Genomic DNA, 20,570 nt, shown 5'->3' with positions numbered 1-20,570 from the left:
CTGGGGACAAGGCTGGCACACACTGAGGCCTCCTGTGACAAGGCTGGCACACACTGAGGCCTCCTGTGACAAGGCTGGCACACACCGAGGCCTCCTGTCAGTGGAAGGACAGTAGAAGCAGTGAGGTCAGTAAGGAAGGTTCCATAGACTCAGGAAGCAACTGTTGAGTGCCAGGAGAGTTTGTAAATGAGGAAGAAAGCTGACCCTACTCTACGATGTTACTCTGTTAGGTTCTGGGAAAGTGCAAAATGATTTTCCTTTCTTAGCAAAGTACCAGAGTGGACTGACTGGAAGGTCATGCTGTGAGCTCCAGTGGTGCTGGCCTTTGCATGGGAGGGTGTAGAAGAGGATGGTCAGTGGGAATCAGAGACACTTCATCTTATGCTGTGCTCCTTTAGAAAAGAAAGTGGGAAGTGAACACATTATCGTGTTAGTGTTTTGTTTTTCCCCTCCATGTAGCCCTGACTGTCCTGGAACTCACTCCCAGGCTGGCCTCAAAATTAGAGATCTATTATATGCCTCTGCCTCCCAAGTGCCAGGATTAAAGGTGCACCACCACTGCCTGGCTGCATTAGTGTATTCCTGACTGTCCCTTCTAACTGGTGGTAATGGAAATGTTTGCTTTTGTTTTGCATTTTTGTTTCCCTCCCTGTATTTCTAATTTTAACAACAACAACAACAACAACAAAAATAATGGCTTTTTAAAGAGTGAGCCAAGGCAGAAGGAGTAAGGAAAGGGGTATGGGTAGAGGACTTGGAGGAGTGGACATGAGGAAAGCGTTCAGTTAGAGCTCTGTAGAGGTAAGGTAAGGCCCATAGAGATGGGGGTGCACAGACTGCGAGAGGAGGGCAGAACATAGAAACGGGGTTCCTTCAAGATATGCAGTGGGGAGAGAATGTAAGAAGGCAGCATGGAGCCTGTTTCCAAAGCAGTGGGCATGAGCCACTCTGGAACATCCTGGGAGGGAGCTGATGCAGAGAAGCAAGCAGAGGCTGGAGGCCTTGAGCAGGCCGTCTCCTGGCCTTGTGTCATCTGCTCTGGAGCTCAGCAGTACTCGCTGGCGTAGACAGGACACAGTTGTTTCTAGATGCAGTGCAGACGCTGGGAGGATTTGAAGCAGGACCTGTGATCAGTGTCTGGGAACTGTCCTCTAGAAAGCCTGTGAGCATTATTTGCCTGAACAGCAGTGGAAGGGGAACTTGGTTGAGAGACTGAGCACAAGTGTCCCACCTGCCCTCCCTGCTGCAAGCCCCACAGAACTTCATGTTTACTACTCAGCATCTTCCAGGGATGGCCTGGCTGTGAGATTGCCTCTTATGCTTTTTCCTCCCTCCCCCCCTCCCTCCCTCCCTCCCTCCCTCCTTCTCTCTCTCTCTCTCTCTCTCTGTCTCTCTCTCTGTGTGTGTGTGTGTGTGTGTGTGTGTGTGTGTGTGTGTGTGTGTGTGCGCGCGCGCTGGGGGTAGGGGTGGGAGTTATGAATGCAGGTACACATGTGAAGTCAGAGAACAACCCTGGATGCTGGTCCTCTCCTTCCACCTTGTTTAAGACAGGGTCTCCTGGGATTCTTCTGTCTCTGCCCCATTTCCCCATATGAGCACTGGGATTACGGATTTGTATTCCCTTACTTGGCTTTACATGGTTGCTGTGTATTTGAACCCAGTCCTCATGGTTTGCACAACTAACATTTTCCCAGCTGGGACACATCTCCCTAGTACAAGACCATCTCTTAGCTACACAGCAGGTGTCTCCCCTCTTCCTCTTAGTGTCCTGTTGACAGGACAGTTTTGTGGAGCCATATGCTGCCTTAGTGCTCAGGATGAGAGTACTTTTGCCTTTATTTCACCTCTGAGTTGCTATGACCTAATATAGGAAAGTCCTGAAGAATTTGTCTAGGAAGTGATTTATAGCAGTATCCCTTTGTCTGCTGGGATATGTTCCAAGCCTACCCAGGCACACCTGAACCTAGGCTAGTACTAAACCCGAGTGTTCTGTGCTTTCTCCTGTCCACACACACCGCACTGAAGTCTAGTGTGTGAGGGAAGGCACAGCAGGAGGCTGAGCAGAAGGCTTAGGAGCCGTAAGTCAAGTGAGTGTTTGCTCTTGTCTTCGTGCTGCCACACTGCCCTGTACTGATGGGTGCCTTGCAGCTGACATCAGGTGACTACAGCACCAGAAAGTAGCACCTTGGCTGGGGGAAGCCTCTGTGACTGCATGCACTCTGTCTATCTGTCTGTCTGTCTCTTCCCCCACCCCACTCTCCTCTCTTCCTCCTCTTCTTCCTTCTCTTCCTCTTCTCCTCCTCCTTCTCCTTCTTCTGGGTTCTTTGAGACTGGATTTCTCTGTGTAGTCCTTGAACTCACAGAGATTCACCTGCTTCTAACACCAGAGTGCTGGGGTTCAATTTCGTGCCACCACTCCTGTCCAACTGCACTATTTTTTGTGCTTGTGTATGCTGAGGTAAGCAGGGTATAGTCAGGCTGTCATTCCCCGTCTGACATTAAAGAAAGAAAAGGGCCACTTCCCAAGAATTCTTGTTACTAGAGAGATTTTCAAACAATTGATGATAGAGCTAAATGATGTAAGATCAAATATGCTTACAAGACCCAGTCTGTTTCTCTTATGTTCTGAAGCACTGCCCAGGAAAGTCCCCTGCACAGTGGGACAAACATTGAAAGAGAAGTGTGGTACAAAGTAGCCACTAGCCTGCCAGGGCTGTATTCACTCACACCAGAAGCACTGCTTGTCCTGGTCTCTCCTTGCAGCCCCTGGGAGAATGTTTATTCCCCATTCTCCTTGATGGGGAAGAGTTAGGTTTTGTCGTGAAGTCCTGGTGCAGAGCATCTGGCTTCTTAGAAAGAATCTGGAGACTGGTATATGTTGTTAAAGGACCTTGGATTCTATCCAGGGCTTATATCCTTATGCATGTACATTGTTCCAGTGTTATTGCCTGAGACTGTCAGCTCAGCTCTGTGCTAGCGACTGGTGACCTTGAGTCATGAGTCACATCATATCTATAGAAGCCTTGCTGGTCACAGGCACAGGAAGTTTAGAAAACAGAGGTTTGAAGCTAAGTGAGGATTTCCACATGGGATCTAGGTGGAGTAATGGGACATTTCCTTCTCCAAACAGTCCAGAGAGGGACAAAATGTCAGCAAAGGCCAGTGAACTCCTGAGAGACCATGGGAGTCCCTGCCCTACACTAGACAGGCTGCTTTGTCCATTCTCCAGGACAGGTGCCCAGCAGGTCTCTTAAGTTTGATGCTGTCTTTGTGAGAAAAGCATCAGATTCCACAAGTTAAAGGGTGACAGTCCCACACACTGTCCCAATCCAAGGTGCTAGTTGTGAGTCTCAGGTCACATGCACTTTTGACTATAAGTCAAGGGCTTTTGTGACCCATCTTCCTGTTAGCTACTTTGCTAGACTGATTCAGTGCTCAGGAAAGTACTTTGTGTACATTTACTGGTTGGTTAGGAAGTGGGATCTCTGGTCTTTTGACATCATGATATGACAGCTTCATTTGTGGCTGTCCTAAGATGCATGTGGCATGTTGGCTGTGGGCTGGACATGCCTGCCACAATTGTATAGCTCAGACATAGGCAGATAGAGAAAATGTGGAGGGTGGGGTTTGGGAGGTGAGATGTTGTGGTGCTTTTGAGCCTTCTACGTGTACCACCCTCCCAGAACTTGAAGTTTCTGGGGTCCCAGTACTGTTCAGGGGTTTTATGAGGGTCTTATTACATAGGCCTGATTAATTAGAGCATCTGATCTATGATTAACTCAGTCTTTAGTTCTTCCTCTCCCTAGAGTTTGGGGGATTCTGGTGCTGACACCATAGTTCTGGTGACCAGCCCCCACTTTGAAACTACCTAGAGCTTCCTCATTAGAACAAAAGGTGCCCTCACCCTGGAATTTCCAGGGTTTTTAGGAGTTCTGTGCCAGGGAGCAGGGGCAGAGGCTAGGTGGTGTTTCTTGCAATGGGCTGATACTTCAGCTGTCCTAGCTCTCCTCTGTGCAGGGTTTCAGCCATGGCAGACTGACCAGGCTGAATTGGAGGCACATCTAGAATACTTCAGAGGTTCCCAGTATATCAGGAGAGTCTGTGTGACCAGAGAAATAACCCCTTGACGGCCAGAGAGTCAGATAGCTTCTGGGAAGACTGGAAAGAGTTGCTTCTTTTAAGCTCAAGAGCCTTCCATGACTTTAAGTAAGAAATATCAATTGACAGCAGACTATTTAAGATGACTTAGTGGGTAAAGCCTGATGACCTGAGTTCAGTCCCCAGGACCTACATAGTGGAAGGAGAAAATCAACTCTGACAGCTGCAAAAATAAGCAAATGTGGAAGGAAAATAAAATACAGATTAGGGATGGAGAGATGGCTCAGCGGTTAAGAGCACCGATCACTCTTCCAGAGGTCCTGAGTTCACAACCATCTGTAATGGGATCTGATGCCCTCTTCTGATGTGTGTGTGTGTGTGTGTGTGTGTGTGTGTGTGTGTGTGAATCTTTTGAGCACCAGTCTGACACAATAGAAGGTTCTACACTCAGCCTTTCACACACAACATTCTTTATGCTGTTATATAAAATTATCTTTAGCCTGTCATTAAGTGTATAGGAATCGTGAGTGAATTTCATATTTAGACTGGGGTCTTATTCTGAGATGTGTTGTTATATAAAGTCAGGTATTCCAGGGTCTGAGAATGGTCCAAATGCTTGTCTGCAATAGCGATTCTGCCCTGACTGAGTGAACTGTGGTGAGAAGGGAGTGCCTATGCCCTTAGTTTATAAGGCCCACATCATTGTCATGTCAACGGCATTGTGAGGACAGATCACACACCATGGTTTACCATGAGCATGTTCAAGCTAATATTGCTGACTCTAGCCCAAAGATGATACAGCAGAATCAAGAGGGCTGATTTGAAGAGTGTTGGGTTAGTTTAATATTTGTCTTAGTTTTGGTTTTATTGCCATGAAGAGACACCATGACCACAGCAACTCTTATAAAGGAAAACATTTGAGTCTGGCTTACAGCTTCAAAGGTTTAGTCCATTATTGCCATGGGAAGCACAGCAACATGCAGGGAGACATGGTCCTGGAGAAGGATCTCGAAGTTCTACATCTTGATCCAAAACCAGTAGAAGGGGATTGTGTCTTACACTGAGCGTAGCTTGAGTAGATAAGACCTCAAAGCCTGTCTCCACAGTGACTTACTTTCTCCAACAAGGCCACACCTCCTAGTAGTGACATACCCTGTGGCTAAGCGTTCAGACGCATGAATGTATGGGACCATTCGTGTTCAAACCACCATAGTATTTGAAAAGTCAGCCAGGGAGGTCGTGTGGCTCAGGTGACAGAGTGTTTACCAAGTGCACATGACGCCTGGGTTCCAGTGCTGCACTACGTAAGCTGGACGTGGTGTGCACGCTTGTAATCTCAGCATTTAGGAGGTGGATACTGGAAGATCAGAAGTTCATCCTCAGCTACAGAGACAGTTCAAGGCCAGCCTGGGTTATGTGACAGAAGAAAAGAAAGTCAAGTCATAAAATTATGTAATGCAGCCTATTAACAAATTGGGTTCCAGGCCAACACCACACACTCATAAAGGTTACTTAAAACATTTTACATATTTAAAAAGGCTGTGGCTGAGGAACTCTGCACTTTTGACACCGAGAGTGTATCTGTGTGGAGCAGGCACAGCTGAAGTACTCAGTGGCTACATGAGATAGTTGTAGAAAGTTGCTCAGCTTCTCTTGTATGAAGCCTCCTCCTGCTTAGATCCAGGCTGCTTTCAGGAGTATGCAAAAGCCTGTAAAACTGGGGGTGGGTCCTCTCCACTCAGATGAGGTGTCAGGTGGCCAGTGTGTGTCTCACGGGGACATGCTTTAGAAGCATTGATGAGGGTAGGGTTGCTGTCCAGGGTGTGCTTGTGGAAGCAGAGGTCTGTGAGGTCCTTCCACCTTTCCCTGGGTTCTGGGAATTGAACTCACATTCTCCAGCTTCCATGGCAAGTGCTTCACCAACTGAACAGCGCCTAAGCCTGGGAGCCATTTGGAGACAGGGTAAATGTCCATTTGGTTCTCTGGCTCATCTTCCTTTAGCATTTCTCCCTAAACTCTTTCTCTAGGGGCTGCTGGTGCCGCTGACATATTGTAATTGATTTTGCTCTTAAGTTTTATATTAATTTTTAGTAAAGTATAAAAGTTATTCTGAAGATAAACTATTTAAAATTTTAGATATAGAAAATTAAGAGTTGGCCTTAGTGGTGCATACCTTTAATCTTAGCACTCAGGAGGCAGACGGGCAGAGTAGAAGAGGAGTAGAGGGGCAGATCTCTGAGTTTGAGGCCAACCTGGTATATAGAGTGAGTTCCAGGGCAGCCAGGGCTACATAGAGAAACCCTGTCTTGAAAAAAATAGACAAACAGATTGGTAGCTAAAGAGATGGCTCAGGGGTTAAGAGGTCAGGGATTGCTGCTCTTTTTTTTTCCCCCCAAGACAGGGTCTTTGTAACCCAGGTTGTTCTGGGACTTGCTATGTAGACCAGGGTGGCCTCAAACAGAGATCCACCTTCCTCTACTTCCCAAGTGCTGTGATTAAAGGAGGTGACTACTCTTGCAGAGGACCTGGGTGTTTAGTTGCCAGCACCCATATTGTGGCTCAAACCAGTAACTCCAGTCTAGGCGATCCAGTACCCGTTTCTGACCTCTAGCACATATGATGCACAGACATACATGCAGACAAAACACCCCTAGACACTAAATAAACAAACAAACAAATAAATCTTAAAAAATTAAGATTGGAAAACTTTCCAGTAAGCCCAACAAACAAGTACCGGAAACCTGCTGTGTAAACAGTTTGGTTAGCTCAGTGTCCATCAAACATGGGAGTCTTCCAGTGTTTGCAAACCTTTTCTGCTTTACCCGGATTTGACAGTATCAAGCTGCTGACACACTTGCCCCTCTCCTTTCTCTCCTGGTTAGTCACAGTGCTGCTGCATTCTAGCTGTGTTCTGCTCTGTCATATTGTGTAAACACAGCTTTCTGAGAGGTCTTAGTAGCAGTTAGGAGATAGCGCCAAATAAAATATTTTTTGTATTTTTAGTGAATGTATTTACACCTGCCTCCTTGGCTGTGATGAGCAGTTTGTAAGCTCACCTGGGTCTTGGCGTGCATCCCCTGCCAGGAGTGCTTAGACAAAGTGGAGATCTGAGCATGAGCCATGGAAGGATCACTGTACGGAAGTTCATCAGGAAAAGCTGTTGAGAGAAACGGGGTCTGGTTAAGAGTAAAGAGATCACCCTGAAGGAGGAACATGACACCTGGCTCCACTCAAGCAGCACATCGAGGAGGCCCTTCCACTGCCTGAGTGCAAGGTGCAGGAGCTCAGATGTAGAACTAGTGGCCTGTGCAGATGGGAACCTGCAGTCATCGTGACAGTGCACGCCTGCACCCACATCTGGCCTCAGGGATTGCACTGTACCTCAGACCTGAAGGAGCTGGGCTGCAGAATGGCTGGCTGTGAGCCTGTGCTACACATGGATCGCTTGTCCCTCCAGGTCAGTGCAGGCTGCTGGCCTGAGGAAGCTGGATGCAGGCAGATCCATAGGGATGCACACTATAGTTGAAGGCTTTCAGGTGTTAGCTGTGTCCTGGCCACTCTTGAGTCCATTAGCTTTGGATGCGTGGTTTGTTTCCTGGACTGGTTGTTAGAGTTGCGATCAGACACCACACATCATCTAGTGGTGCTTAAGAAGCTGGTTTCCTGAACCAGGTCTGTGGCATAAGGGTGGCCGCCTGGGTTGCCACTCATAGTTAAACTTCTATGTATGGCTGCCCACTGCCTGCCTGTCCAGTTTCTGGAGAAGTGTGTTCATCATCCTGTGTCAAGTCAGAAACGACAGCTCTATCAGATGGCCAGGGAACAGGGTAGGTCCTTTTAAGTCTCTTCACAGGAGGGTTCCAGGCCACATCAGAGTCTGAAAACTGGTAGAGTCCTGTGGTACCCTATAGTGGTCTAAGTCAGTTAACATGCTAAAAAGAAAACCCCAGGGTTTTGTATATTTGTTTGTTGTTTGTTTTTAATGAGAACCTGCTGAGGATGCCGTTGCTGTAGCCCACCCTTTTGGTGGGATGCTGCTCCCACAGCGGTATCTCCTGCCATCAGCTGGCATTACTCTCATGAAACCTGAGAAGAAACTCCATATCACAGATTCAGCAAGGTGAGGTGCTCTGGTTTCAGCTGGGCCTCTCCTGCTGCACTGGTGGCACAGAGCTGTCACCACTGCTGCTTCTGTAAAGAGTAGATGGACACCTGCTTTCAGAAAGAGCTGGGTCTATGCTGACAAGGTCAGTAGTAAAATTCTGCTGAAAGTAGTCTGCATCTGTGACAATTCATGTTGCCATTCGGAACTCAACCAGGATGTGGAATGGCGGTGTGGAGCAGTGCTGCACAGCAGACCTGTGGGGTGTGGAGCAGTGCTGCACAGCAGACCTGTGGGGTGTGGAGCAGTGCTGCACAGCAGACCTGTGGCCAGAGGCGTGTCCCCATATGGATGTACTGTGCACATGGCGTGGCAGTGCTCATGGGCATTCAGCGCACAGGCCGGACTGTTAGGTGCTCTATAGTGAGCACGCCATCCTGTCTTGTGCAGCTCAGTAGACCGGCTCACTAGGATGGCTTCGTTTGTTAAGTAGCGGTTGCAGCATGCTTGAAAATGGGCCTCTGAACAAAGAAAGCATCTAAAACCCAAACTAGTGAGCTGGATTTGGTGGCCCATGCGAGGAACAAGCCAAGTCAACTGCCCTCGTCCATGGCCTCTACATTGGCTCCGGCCTCCATGTATGCCTTGAGTTCCTGCCCTGACGTCCCCCAGTGACAGACTGTGATGTGGAAGTGTGAGCTGAGCCCCAGGCCCCACCTCCAGTCGCTTTGGTCTGGTGCTTTATCACAGCAATAGAAAGCCCAGCTAAGACAGTCCACCTCCTTATCGTACCCTAGAGGTTACCAAGGGCCACGCCGGCTACTTTTCTCTTTCTTGACTTGACTTCTGAAGATGGAGGAGCCATTTGGCAGTTGTGAGCCCAAGGATTTCTTTTAAACATGGATACATGGAAGAACAACCACAGGAGAGGGTGGAGACCAGTGCAGGAGGCCCCGTCATTCATGCCGAACCAAAAGGATGGCCCCTGTGTGATTTTGATTCTCTGATGCCTCACTGTGTGTTCATCCTGGGGGTGGTTCCTGAGGGTCTGCTGAGAAAAATGAGCAGTGCTGTGGTGAGCTGGCATGCTGGTGTGAGAACTGTCACATGTTCTGTGCTTCACGTGAGATGCTGCTCTTGCTCACTCTCTCTTCTGCTCTCTCTCTCTCTCTCTCTCTCTCTCTCTCTCTCTCTCTCTCTCCCTCTCTTCCTCTCTTCCTCTCTTCCTCTCTTCCTCTCCTGGCTTGACACGATAAAAAAAAAAAAAAAAAGATGCTGCTCTTCTCTCGCTGCCCCTCACGGCAGGGCACGCAGCTGCACTGCAGTGCTTCTCATTTTTGCACCCGAATGTCCAAAGGTCAAGATGGTTTTTTCTCCAGGACTGATGAGTGATATACTCTGAAGGGGGAAACCTCAGGGTCCCCATGCACCTCTGTGTCCTTGCAGCTTTTCCTTTGTTCCAGCTGAGTAGTTCTCAGCCTGTGGGTCTCAACCTCTTTGGAGATCACATGACCCTTTTACAGGCGTTGCATATCAGATATTTACAGCGCGATCCATAACAGTAGTGAAATTGTAGTTGTGAAGTAGCAATGAAATAACTTTATAGTTGGGCTCAGCCAGCACAAGGAACAGCATTAAAGGGCTGCAGTGTTAGGAAGCTTGAAACTCACTGGTATTAAAGGGTTGCAGCATTAGGAAGGCTGAGAAGCACTGCTCCAGCTGGACTCTGAACTTTGAGTCAGCTCTGCCTGGCACTTGGATCTGTGCAGGCCTACCTTGCTAGTAAACTCAGTAGGCGGCCTTCTTGCTGTCACTGGGCAAGTTGGCTCACAACAGTTTGGGCCCCTGGGGCTGATTTTTACTCTTATTTTCTCTGTCTAAAAATAGCATTTCCTATCTTTAGTTACTAGTTTAGAACAAAAATACTTGTTGGCCAGAGATTAGGGCAGCAGGCTTCCTGACCATCTGCGATTAAGTCCAGTGTGTAGTGAACTGTAAACCCACAGCCTATAGAAGCAGGCTGATTTAGCAGGAAGTACTTTAGTAAAGGCACACTAGATTCAGTTATACAAAAGGGAGAAAAACATCTAAGCCAGAGAAGAGCAGTCTCATTGAAGAACTCTTGAATCTGAGAGGCCTGTTTTGTTTAGTGGGATACCACCCCGTAAAGCTTGGCCCAGGTTCTAATTGGTTCTCTGTCCAACACCTCCTAATGGGAAAGCAGCAGAGCCTTGTCCTGGGCCTTTATGGATCTTTGCCTTTCTGTGCCCATCTTGGGGTAGGACCAGACAAGGACTGAGCTGATGTCATGCATGCTGAGGTCAGCCACTTGGCTTCTGGCACATCTCTCCAACTTCAGCAGCCCCTCCGGTGACTTCATCCGGGTGCTGTAGTTAATCTGCTCCCCTCCCATTCCCTGGCAGAGCCCTTTTTTGCGAGTGAAGTACTGTGACAGCTCTGGGTTGTGGTGGGAGGAAGGCTCTTGGGTTTTCTCTGCTGAGGGGTATGGCTTAGTGCCTGGGCTAAGCATCTGGAGCTTGGCAGGCCAGCTCTATGTCCTAGTTAGGGAAACTCAAGTGAGCTGTTTACTCTCTTTAGGCAACAGTGTAGAAAGAGGACATTAATAACGCACCTGGCAGGGTGGTTGTAATGATAAATGTACCACACCGTGCCCAGTGTCCTGCAGGCTTTAAGGTGCATTAATTATAGTCTCATGATCACAGCCTAGAAGAAGAGCAGGGACAAGTAAGGAGATAGACCCTGGTTAGGCCCAGAGCCCACTCACCTTGTGGCTGAGCAGACCACACTTCACAATGCCAGCTGCAGGCTGCTGCTAGTGGGGGAAGCAGTCTCTGATTGGCTTGCATGGCCCTCGGTGTTTGAATTAGGTGCCATTTTCTCAGAAGGGTCAAGATTCTGAAGAGAGTTTGGTGTGGGAAATGGTAACTAACTATTAAATCTTTCACAGTAGTATTTCATGACTGGAAATACTTGCCTTAGAGTCACTGGCACACTTGGGGGCACAAGGGGTCACATGTAGCGCTGCAGGTGTGCAAACTGTAGCTTCTTGGCCAAGACCTCCTGGAGCAGTAGAGGCAGAGCAATGACCACTTGGTGTTGAAGGGCTGCAGTGCGGGAAGCACCACCCCGTGTAACTTTGACCCCAAGTGGCAGCACCCTGAGTCTTGATAGCACAAAAGAGACCCCAGAGCTGGCCAGCTTAGAGTGGAGTGTGCTGAGAAGCTTCTGGAAGGACAAGGGGCTGCTTGGCTCCTAGGGCCAGGCTTGGGATTCCTGTGTGGGTGGCCAGATGTGGTGGTAATTGTGACCACCATGAGGTTGCTTGAGAACTCTGGAGGGCAGCGGTGGGAACTCTGGCTAGCTTGTCAGGGACAAACCTGGCCAGCAGGTTATGGAGATTAGAGGGCACCACTGAGAGCCTGTGTAGACCATGTGGAGTGGTTAAGAGAGGGTTTGAGGTAAAAAGTGTTGGCTTTCGGAGATGAAAGGGAAGACAAGCTCACAGAGAAGCCGGTCTTTGCTGCTGGCCCTGTTGCTACCAAATAGCAAAGCCAATTTGGAGATAGTGAGGGTGTGGGGACCTGTTGAACATAAGATCATTGGAGGCAGCCACATGGATGTGGCCCTCCTGGAGGATTGTGTGAAAAGAGGGTCGATCTCCTCCCGCCCCCGGAGTACTTGGAAAGTACAGTGTGTTAAGAGTGCCTTTGATCTGCCCACAGAGTGCAGTTTTCTGAATGACACCTTGAGGTACCTCTTTGGTGGAAAATGTGAATTGTCCCTCTCAAAGGGAGGTGAGACTTGTTCTTAGTGTCATATTAGGTGGACAGGGCTGAACCTGTTCACAAAGAATCTTGTCACTTACCCAGTGAGAGAGTGATGCTGAAGAAAGTCAAAGTAGTAAAACTGATGTTATGAAAGACAGACTGATAGATTTGCTTAAGTCACACAAGTGGAATTTAGCTAAAGGAACACTGTCTCCAAAACACCCCAAGGGTAAGCAGTCTGCTAACCAGGCCTGTGGGAGATAAGGGACATTTAGGATCCTGGATGTCAATGCTTACTTACCAGGAGTGACCAGCCTTTAGGTCCCATTCCTGTAGCAAAGGAGACATCGCTGACTTAGAACCAGCCTTTAGGCCCATCCCCAAAGATGTACCTCTAATGGCAGCTCAAAGGAGGCAGTGCAGGACCACAGCCATCAACAGTCCTGTTTGCCATGAAGTCCCCTGTGCTCTATCAGGAAGAGCACTCATCTGCCAGGTGGGCAAGATGGACCCAGGTAACAAGTATTGGAAAAAGAACAACACTGGTCTGCATAAGAGAGAGTTTGGCAATGTCTTCGTTGTGTAAGTCTCCCACCTGCCCCAGTGTATAGACTGGCAGTCTCCACCTGTATCTATTTAAATTGGTTTACGTGTGACTTGGAGCTGGGACCTAACAGATTTTATTAAAGAGGCCAGCTTATGTAAAGTGCACAAGCCTAGGGTATGTATGTTAGTAAAGTCTTGTTCAAGGCCAGTTATTCCCTGGGCAGTAGCCAGCGCAGGACACGTTCTTCCTTCATTTCTAAGTGTGTTGGGGGAGTCCTCACTGAGAAGGCTTGCTGCTTCCATCACAGTGGCTCTTGAGCACCTGAGTCCCTTGCCAGAATCAGTGCCAGTCTTCCAAAGTTGGTGCCTGGGTCTCAGAAGGGGTCCTCACGATGTAGTCAGCCATCTTACACGCCCAGGAGAGTGCTTCACGGGAAGGCCCACTCGCCTGGGCTCTGGTGCTGGGGCAGCACTGGGAGGTGGGACTGTCAGCTCTGAGTCCTGGCTTCCTTCTTCCTGCACCATTGCTTTCCACCTAATCGCTGCTACTGATTTTCATTTAACTTGCATTTCTTAAACGAAGGGGAAAGAGCTGATGTAGCACATGTATGTTACTGGTATTGTATATGCCCTTATGCAGGTCTTTCCTTGCTACCTATATGATCCTTTGTCTTTTAAGCTGACTTTATTTTTATTTTACAAGGTTAGAGATGCCCACTTTCTGTAGGAAACTAAACAGGGATCAGATCCCTGTAATGACCTTTGACTGACTCTCCTTTCTAGGGCTAGCCTTAGTCCTCTGTGCAGGAGCGGGTTAGGGGTGGGGTAACCTAGCCTTTGTCCTGTGCATGATTTTGCTGATTTTATTATGGTTTAAAACATAAATAGGGCATGTTTTCTGTTTCTGTTTTTCCTGCAGTTTTTTTTTTTTTTTTTTACTCAGTGATTCCATTTTTGGTTTCATTTTGCTTGTTTTTTTCATGACAGGGTTTCTTTGTGTGGCCCTGGCTCCTGAAACTCACCCTGTAGATCATGCTGGCTGTTGAACTCAGCCTCCAAGACCTGGGATTAAAGGCATGTGCCACCACTGCCGGGTTTCCCAAAGTAATTTTAAAATATAAATCTTGAAATTATTTTAATAAATGAAAACAGGAACACTCTTATCTTTAAAGTATCTCACTGCAGAGAGGTAATTCCAGCATATGAACCTGGCCATATGCCTTCACTGTGTTAATAATGAAGATTCTGTTGCCTACAGAAGGGCTGAATCTCCAAGTTGTAAACATGTGTAAACATGGCCTCTCCCTTTGCAGCCTTTCCTGGTCATTCTCACCAGCTAATTAGTATCTGTTCACCTGAGTCCCCTGCAGTATTGCTTCTGGATCTGCTTCCCTCCTTAGACTCATGGCTCTTTAAAAGGTCTCTGTCCTTGGCCTCCTAATGTTGGATAGCATGAGCTTCTGCCAGAGCCAGGCTCCCATAGCTCATATTATCTCTGCCTGTCCTCAGAGGGCTGCCAGGGCCTGCAAAGGGTCAGTGGGAGGACACTTGGGCAAAAGCTGCTTGGGATAAGCTCTTCTGCTGTGAGTGCCTCTCTTACCCTGCTATGGCTCTTTATTTAGGCCTGGGATGGCCCAAGACCTTCAGCTGTGTCCTGGATGGCTTCTTGGGGGCGGGAGCTGTGGAGGGCCTGAAGCCTGGGGGCAGAGGAAAGACGGACACCCGTCTCAGTGGTTTGATAGAACAATCTCGGTGGCCTTCCTGCCTCGTTACACCCTCTCTGTCTCAGCTTATCTTTGAGCACTCTGGGAAGAAAGAAACCACACAGTATTGGCATTGGCCCAAGAAAGCCAAAACCTTTCTGGCTAGGTTGCTAGTGTGGTCAGGTGCCAGTGATTGAACCAGGCTGTGTGTGCTTTTCTGACAAATCTACTCCCACCCCTGCCTGCTTACTTCCAGGAAATGCTACTGTAGATAAGCTGGAGGACTTCATCAACAATATCAACAGTGTCCTGGAGTCTCTGTATATTGAGATAAAGAAAGGCATCACAGAGGATGACGGGAGACCCATTTATGCACTGGTATGTGAGGCAGTGCCCTCTTGTGGCATTTTGAGAAACTGGCGCAGAGGGCTCTGCAGTAGCTCATTCCTGAACCACTCTTCTGAGAGGAAGGAGAAAGGGATCAATTTTGTGGTGGAGACATGGCCTGATCCTTATGTGGTTTATTTTTAGGTGAATCTTGCTACAACTTCAGTTTCCAAAATGGCCACGGATTTTGCAGAAAACGAGTTGGATCTGTTTAGAAAGGCTGTAAGTACTTCTCATTGCTGTGTTTCTGATGGGAGGAAGTAGAAACTGCAGTTGTGGGGGTCACTGTCATGCTCCCAGCTTCCTGGGTCTCACAGGGAGTGGCAGGCTGTAAGCTACTTGCCAAACAAATCACCTGAGAACTTGTTGGGGTGCATGGGTCCTGGTTTCTGCACCAGAATCCTTCAACCTAACCCTGTACTTTAATGAGGTGCTCACTGAGTGGCTGACGTGCTAGGGTCCTGTTCTTCCAACTCTGGTAGCAGTTTGCTTAGCCCATCTGCCACACAGGTGGCTAAGACTGGTTCTGAGTCCTGGAAACACATAGCAGTCATTGGAAAGGTAGGAAAGGAGCTTGACTGAGCCCTTCAAGGCACGTAGACTTTCTAGTTTGTTCGATGGTTTCATGGTGCTCCTAGGCTGTCAGCAATGGGGTGGAGAATAAAGCTACACAAGGGCCACAGCCCTGTACGTACATAGGATACCTAGCACCTGTCCTGCCACGGGCAGAAGACTTAGGGAGTGTGCCTGGTGAGTCCATGCAGCTTCTCCTGACCCACACTGCCTCTGCTCCTCTGCTGAGTGAGGAGAGGTGTTGCCTCATGTGCCCAGTCATTTGTTTTTCTCCTTCTGGGAGTTGGAGGCAGGGCAGGAACGCTACTCTGGGATGGTGTGACAGGAGTTGAATTGGACATGTCTACTGATTATACTATACATTCTCTTCCTAAAGGGCTGTCTGTACCGCTTTGGCTGTGTTGAGGCCATTTTAGCCCATCCGGGCCAGGGCTGGCTGGAGGCCTAGGTGCCGCATTTGTTATTCAAATAATGAATAAGGCACCTCTTTCTCTTGCAGTTGGAACTGATCGTTGACTCAGAAACTGGCTTTGCTTCTTCGACAAACATTTTGAACCTAGTTGACCAACTCAAAGGTAAAAAGATGAGGAAGAAGGAAGCGGAGCAGGTGCTGCAGAAGTTTGTGCAGAGCAAGTGGCTGATTGAGGTACCTGGCGGCCTCCCCTGTTCACTGGAAGTGCACACTCTATATCACAGCAGTTGAGGCAGGCCCATCTGCGGTCCCTTCTCTACTCTAAGCTTTCAGTGACCTATGAGAGGACAGCCTGTGCTCCCTGACACTCCAATAGTCTGTCTTGTGTGCTGCAGCCACAAGTGGAAGAGGCCGGGATCCATGGAAGGTCCATCCGAGTGAGCTCTGGTGCAGCCTGAGGCATTGTGTGGTGGTGTGAATGAAAACAGCCCCACAGGCTCATGTTTGCATACTTGGCTCCTAGCTGGTGGAACTGTTTGGGAAGGGGTAGGAGGTGTGGTCTTGTTAGAGGAGATGTGTCACTGGGGTGTGAGCTTTGAGGTTTAAAAATACTCCCATCATCCCCGTGTGCTCTCTGCCTCCTGCGTATGGATCGTGATGTAAGCTGTCGGAGACTGCTCCAGTGCCATGCCTGCCTTGCCTGCCTGCCGCCATGCGCCTGCCATGGTGGTCATGGTCTCTAGCCCTCAGAACTGTGAGCCCTAAAGTCAATGCTTTCTTCTATAATTTACCTCTGTCACAGCTATGAAAAGGTAACAGAGATAAAGTCTGTGGGATGAACATGGCCCTAATGTCTTCTTGGGTCTGATCTCTGGTACAAGTAACTGCTCTTTCGTTCCTGTGCTTGGAGATAGGAATCCTGGTGTGTGAGGGGCAGGTGTGAAGTGCCCTACTGGGCCACCTGCTATAGGGGGCTTCTAGAGTTCCTGTTGTGACAGCATTGCCAGTACTGTGCTGCTGAGGGCCAGTGCTCTTGGCCCTTCCACTTAGGACACTGACCTTAGAGGTGCAAGGGGTACATGCAGACACAGATGGCTCTGGGAGGAGCAGGATGTGTGGTGAGGCTTGGCTGGAGCAACGCAAACGCTTCCGGTTTTTCCCCAGGAAAGGCACTAACTGTTTCCAGAAGCCCAGACCTGAGCTCGTGTTGGCCCCATTGATCACAGCTCTGCCCCACATATGCCCCAGTTTACTGCTAGCCACATGGTCTCCAGCTTCTCCTGTGGTAGTCAGTGATGGCCTAAGGGTGATGTTTGTAGATTCAGTCACCACCCTTCACTTCCTCTCTGAAAACCCTGGTAGAATTCTAATCTGAGGTATCTGCTGGGAAAAGAGGTAGGAGTGGCCATGGGGAGTGAGGACCAGCCTGGGATAGTTTGTCCTGTGAAGGCTGTGTTGGCCTCAGCTTGATTGGTTTGCCTATGCTGACCCCTGCCAGCATGCTGCCCAGGTAACAGCCTAGTTGGGTGCTTGCAGCACACACATCAGCCACTCAGTTTCTTGTCCTCTCTGTGGTGGGTTTGTCAGTGTAGAATGTTCGTGATGTGGTCTGAGGGAGACTTCGAGAGCAGGGGTTCTGGCTTCATTGCCCTGTTTCAGAATGTGCTTGACAACTGCAGTGCTCAGTAAATGCTTGGGTGACTAGGCCAGCAGGTGAGGTTCCAGAGACAGTGTACTTGAAACTCCGAGATGGGAATAGAAGAGGTTCCTCACTGAGCTCCCTTGGTCAGCTCTTGCTGGCTGGCTGGCCACAGAGAGGAGGGTCCCACTTCCAGCTTCTGAGGTTTACCATGGTGTCCACGGCACCCAGACCCGTCCTTCTGGTGCCTTTCAGAATGAAGATTCTGACTGTGCCCTCTGCAGGCACAGCTCTGAGCTGTTACAAGGGTTTAATGGGAGTCCTGAAGAAATATGTGAGCTGCTGTGGAGGGGGAGCATGGAGACCCTCTCTCTTGGCACCCATTAGCCCCTCAGTCTCCTCACCCTTGCGTTCTTGTTCACCATGTGGCTGGTGAAAGGTGGCACAGGCTCATGTAGTAGAGGGTGTGGTTGGGACAGCACTGAGCTCCTCCACTATTTGGGCAGGGCTGCTGTGAGATCTAGGGGGAATCTGTGAGGGATTGTTGACAGGGTTGCTGGCTGGTCCCTGCCAAGCCTTCCTGGGCAGCCAGTTCCTTGAGCAGAGGGACTAGGTTTCAGAGTCATCTTTGGCCTCTGAAATGCACCTTCCCACAATTTTATTGCTCAAGGGCATTTTTCCTCCCAGGGGTCCCTGTCTTGGCTCTGAGGTACTTTGTAGCTGGATGGTCAACTAGGAGGCTCTGGACTGGAGGGTGATGAGTCAGGCATCAGAGCCCACTTCTCCCCGTATTCTAGGTTGGCTCCCTCTGGTGGGGTGCAGCCTCAAGAGCAGGGGAAGGAGGTTCAGGGAGCTGGGTGAGTAGTGGGCTACCACATGGATCTGGGATCTTTGACAGGTAACACCCACAAGACTGAGACTAGCTTGGAAGTTAGCCATGCTCCCAGCACACTTGAGGCTCCAAGTCCTTGTCTGCCTAGTAATAACCACTGCTCAGGATACTAGTGCTTTGTGTACAAAGGCCTTTCTATCTGAACTCCTTTCCCACTGCCCGTTCTTGCTCCTGACACTTGCTGCTTTGGTCACCAGGCCCCCTCATAAATTCCCTTCTCCCACCCTACCACTTCTGCCTTGGAAAGGAAGCCTAGCTTCCCAAGTACCCTTCTTCCCCACTGTGTGGTGGATGGGAAGGGAGCTCAGGTAAGACAGCAACAGCAGGACTATCCTGTCAGGCTGTCTCCTCAGCCTCCCTCTACTACAGGGCCACCTTTGTGTGTGGCCATCCTGTCAGCTTCCCTCTGTCCACTTCACATGCCCAGGACTCCCTGCTGGCTCTTCCAGCTCCATTAGTAAAGAGGCAGGCAGGGTTGGCAGTGACGGGCAACACTGGTTAGAAGGGGTCAGGAAGTGGGCACCCGGCTGGGGTTGTCTTGGGTTACCCACCAGGAGACTGTTCTTCTCCCTGGCCTCTGTCTTCCCTTGCTGAAGACACTGACCGTAACTAGCTGTGGGTGGCTGTGAAGATGGGGTCATTGCATCTGTGAAGGCAAGGGGGGTTCTGAGATATGGAGATAAGAAGACTCACCTCCATTGTCTGTTTGACATTCAGTTTCCCTTTCTTGAGGTTTTGCTAAGGGGACTTTGCTGACACTGTTTGGCTGGGCTTGGTGACAGCGTGCAGTGACTAGAGCATCCAGACCTAGTCCTCCCGCTTTCTGGGCTGTGGGACCAGGAGAGTCAGCAGTGAGTTAGCTAGCATGAGTGTGTTGTCTCCCTGCAGAAGGAGGGGGAGTTCACCTTGCATGGCCGGGCTATCTTGGAGATGGAGCAGTTTATCCGAGAGAGCTACCCAGATGCCGTGAAGATGTGTAACATCTGCCACAGCCTCCTTATCCAGGTACTGCAGGCAGCCGTGGGAGTGGGGTTCTGATGCGCAGCTCACTGGACCTCCACTGTTAGATCCCTCGGGATATGGCGCCTTCAGGACAGGCCATGGTGCTCCTTACTGATCTCCCGGGCCACCAGGGAGATATTGCTGGCTGATAGCTTTTCTGTAGAAAAGGTCTCGAGTCTTGGCAGCTCTGTGACGATTCTCTGTACCTGCCATTCTGCTTTCCAACTGCAGCTTTGCAGGCCTTCACAGTCCAGCCAGGCTGGACGCCTGAGTTGCTTCTCTTGGGCAACTGTGCTCCATACTGATCTTCTATGTGTGCATCCACAGGGGCCCATGATATTTCTATGTTTAGATTCTTGGACGTGGAGTCTGGCTTACAACATGCTTCCCTTGATTTTAAAGCGTGCGAGACATGTTACCACTTGACCTACTGCAAAGCTGTATGCCTCGTCTCCCACCAGGGACTCTGGTCAGGGAGCCTGTGCTTGGGTCTACAGGGGCCTGGCGGGGAGTGGTTTTCAGCATCTCCCACCCATGACGACTTGTTCAAAATTCTGTAGTGAGGGCCCTACTGTAAGGGCTTGGGTTTATTGCCAGCATTAAGTTGGGACCTGGAAGTTTAAACCCTCTAGCCTGCTAGCCATTTTCTTGCAGCTTTCTAAAGATTTGTGAAGTTGAGAGCTGTACTGGCCCATGGTCATCAGGCTTTCTTGTTTCAGGGTCAAAGCTGCGAGACGTGTGGAATTAGGATGCACTTGCCTTGTGTGGCCAAGTACTTCCAGTCTACCGCCGAGCCACGCTGCCCCCACTGTAATGACTACTGGCCCCACGACATACCAGGTAAGTGGCCCCCAGAGCGCTCATGGGATGGGGTGGCTGTCTGTGGGATCTCTGTTCTGAGGCTGGGCCCCGAGAGTACCCTTGGAGGGAGAGCTGAGGAGGACTCTGAGCATGAAGGTTATGGTTGGCAACCTGCTGAAGCACAGGCGAACACTGCCTGCCTGCCTTGTTCTGCAGGGCTCTAGAATCCAGTAGAAACCCCAAGGCTGTGAGAGTCCCAAACAAGGCTGTCCTTTTCCAGGGACAGGGAAGGGAAAGCCACTCCTCAGCTCCCTCAGTGCTCACCGTGCTGTGGGAGGAGGCTTAGCAGGGATGCAACCTCTCACTCATCTGTGTTATCAGTCTATTCCCAGGCTGCTCACTCTGTCTCTGTGCTGTTTTATACACAGAAGTCTTCGACCCTGAGAAGGAGAGGGAGGCTGGCATCTCCAAGTCGAGCAGAAAGTCCTTGCGGACCCGGCAGCACTAGCTTTGTCCTACATCCTTCTGGCTTTTGGTGGGCTGACCCTCACAGCCCATTTAGAACTGCTGGACTTCCCTTGTTGGTATCTGCTCTTAACATGTTTTTAGTAAATGTTTCCCAATGCC

General features: G+C 49.5%; 1 protein-coding gene across 5 annotated transcripts in view; it reads left to right on the top strand.

Annotated features, from left to right (window-relative positions):
- Nsmce1 (NSE1 homolog, SMC5-SMC6 complex component) overlaps positions 1 to 20,570 on the top strand; it is a 26,388-nt gene extending 5,818 nt beyond the window's left edge. For 4 of the 5 annotated variants that reach the window (XM_006230291.5, XM_063267657.1, XM_006230293.5 and 1 more), the window contains exons 3-8: positions 14,494 to 14,615; positions 14,769 to 14,846; positions 15,697 to 15,843; positions 19,029 to 19,145; positions 19,862 to 19,982; positions 20,372 to 20,570. In XM_006230291.5, coding sequence (XP_006230353.1) covers positions 14,494 to 14,615; positions 14,769 to 14,846; positions 15,697 to 15,843; positions 19,029 to 19,145; positions 19,862 to 19,982; positions 20,372 to 20,451 — 665 coding nt within the window. In that variant the 3' untranslated portion in view covers positions 20,452 to 20,570. The remainder of the gene's footprint in view (positions 1 to 14,493; positions 14,616 to 14,768; positions 14,847 to 15,696; positions 15,844 to 19,028; positions 19,146 to 19,861; positions 19,983 to 20,371) is intronic. The other variant, NM_001039611.1, reaches the window with a different exon arrangement.

Source organism: Rattus norvegicus, chromosome 1 (genome assembly GCF_036323735.1).
Source record: "Rattus norvegicus strain BN/NHsdMcwi chromosome 1, GRCr8, whole genome shotgun sequence".
NCBI classification, from domain to species: Eukaryota; Metazoa; Chordata; class Mammalia; order Rodentia; family Muridae; genus Rattus; species Rattus norvegicus.
The sequence above is the reverse complement of the archived record's forward strand: the minus strand, read 5'-3'. Positions and strand labels throughout refer to the sequence as shown.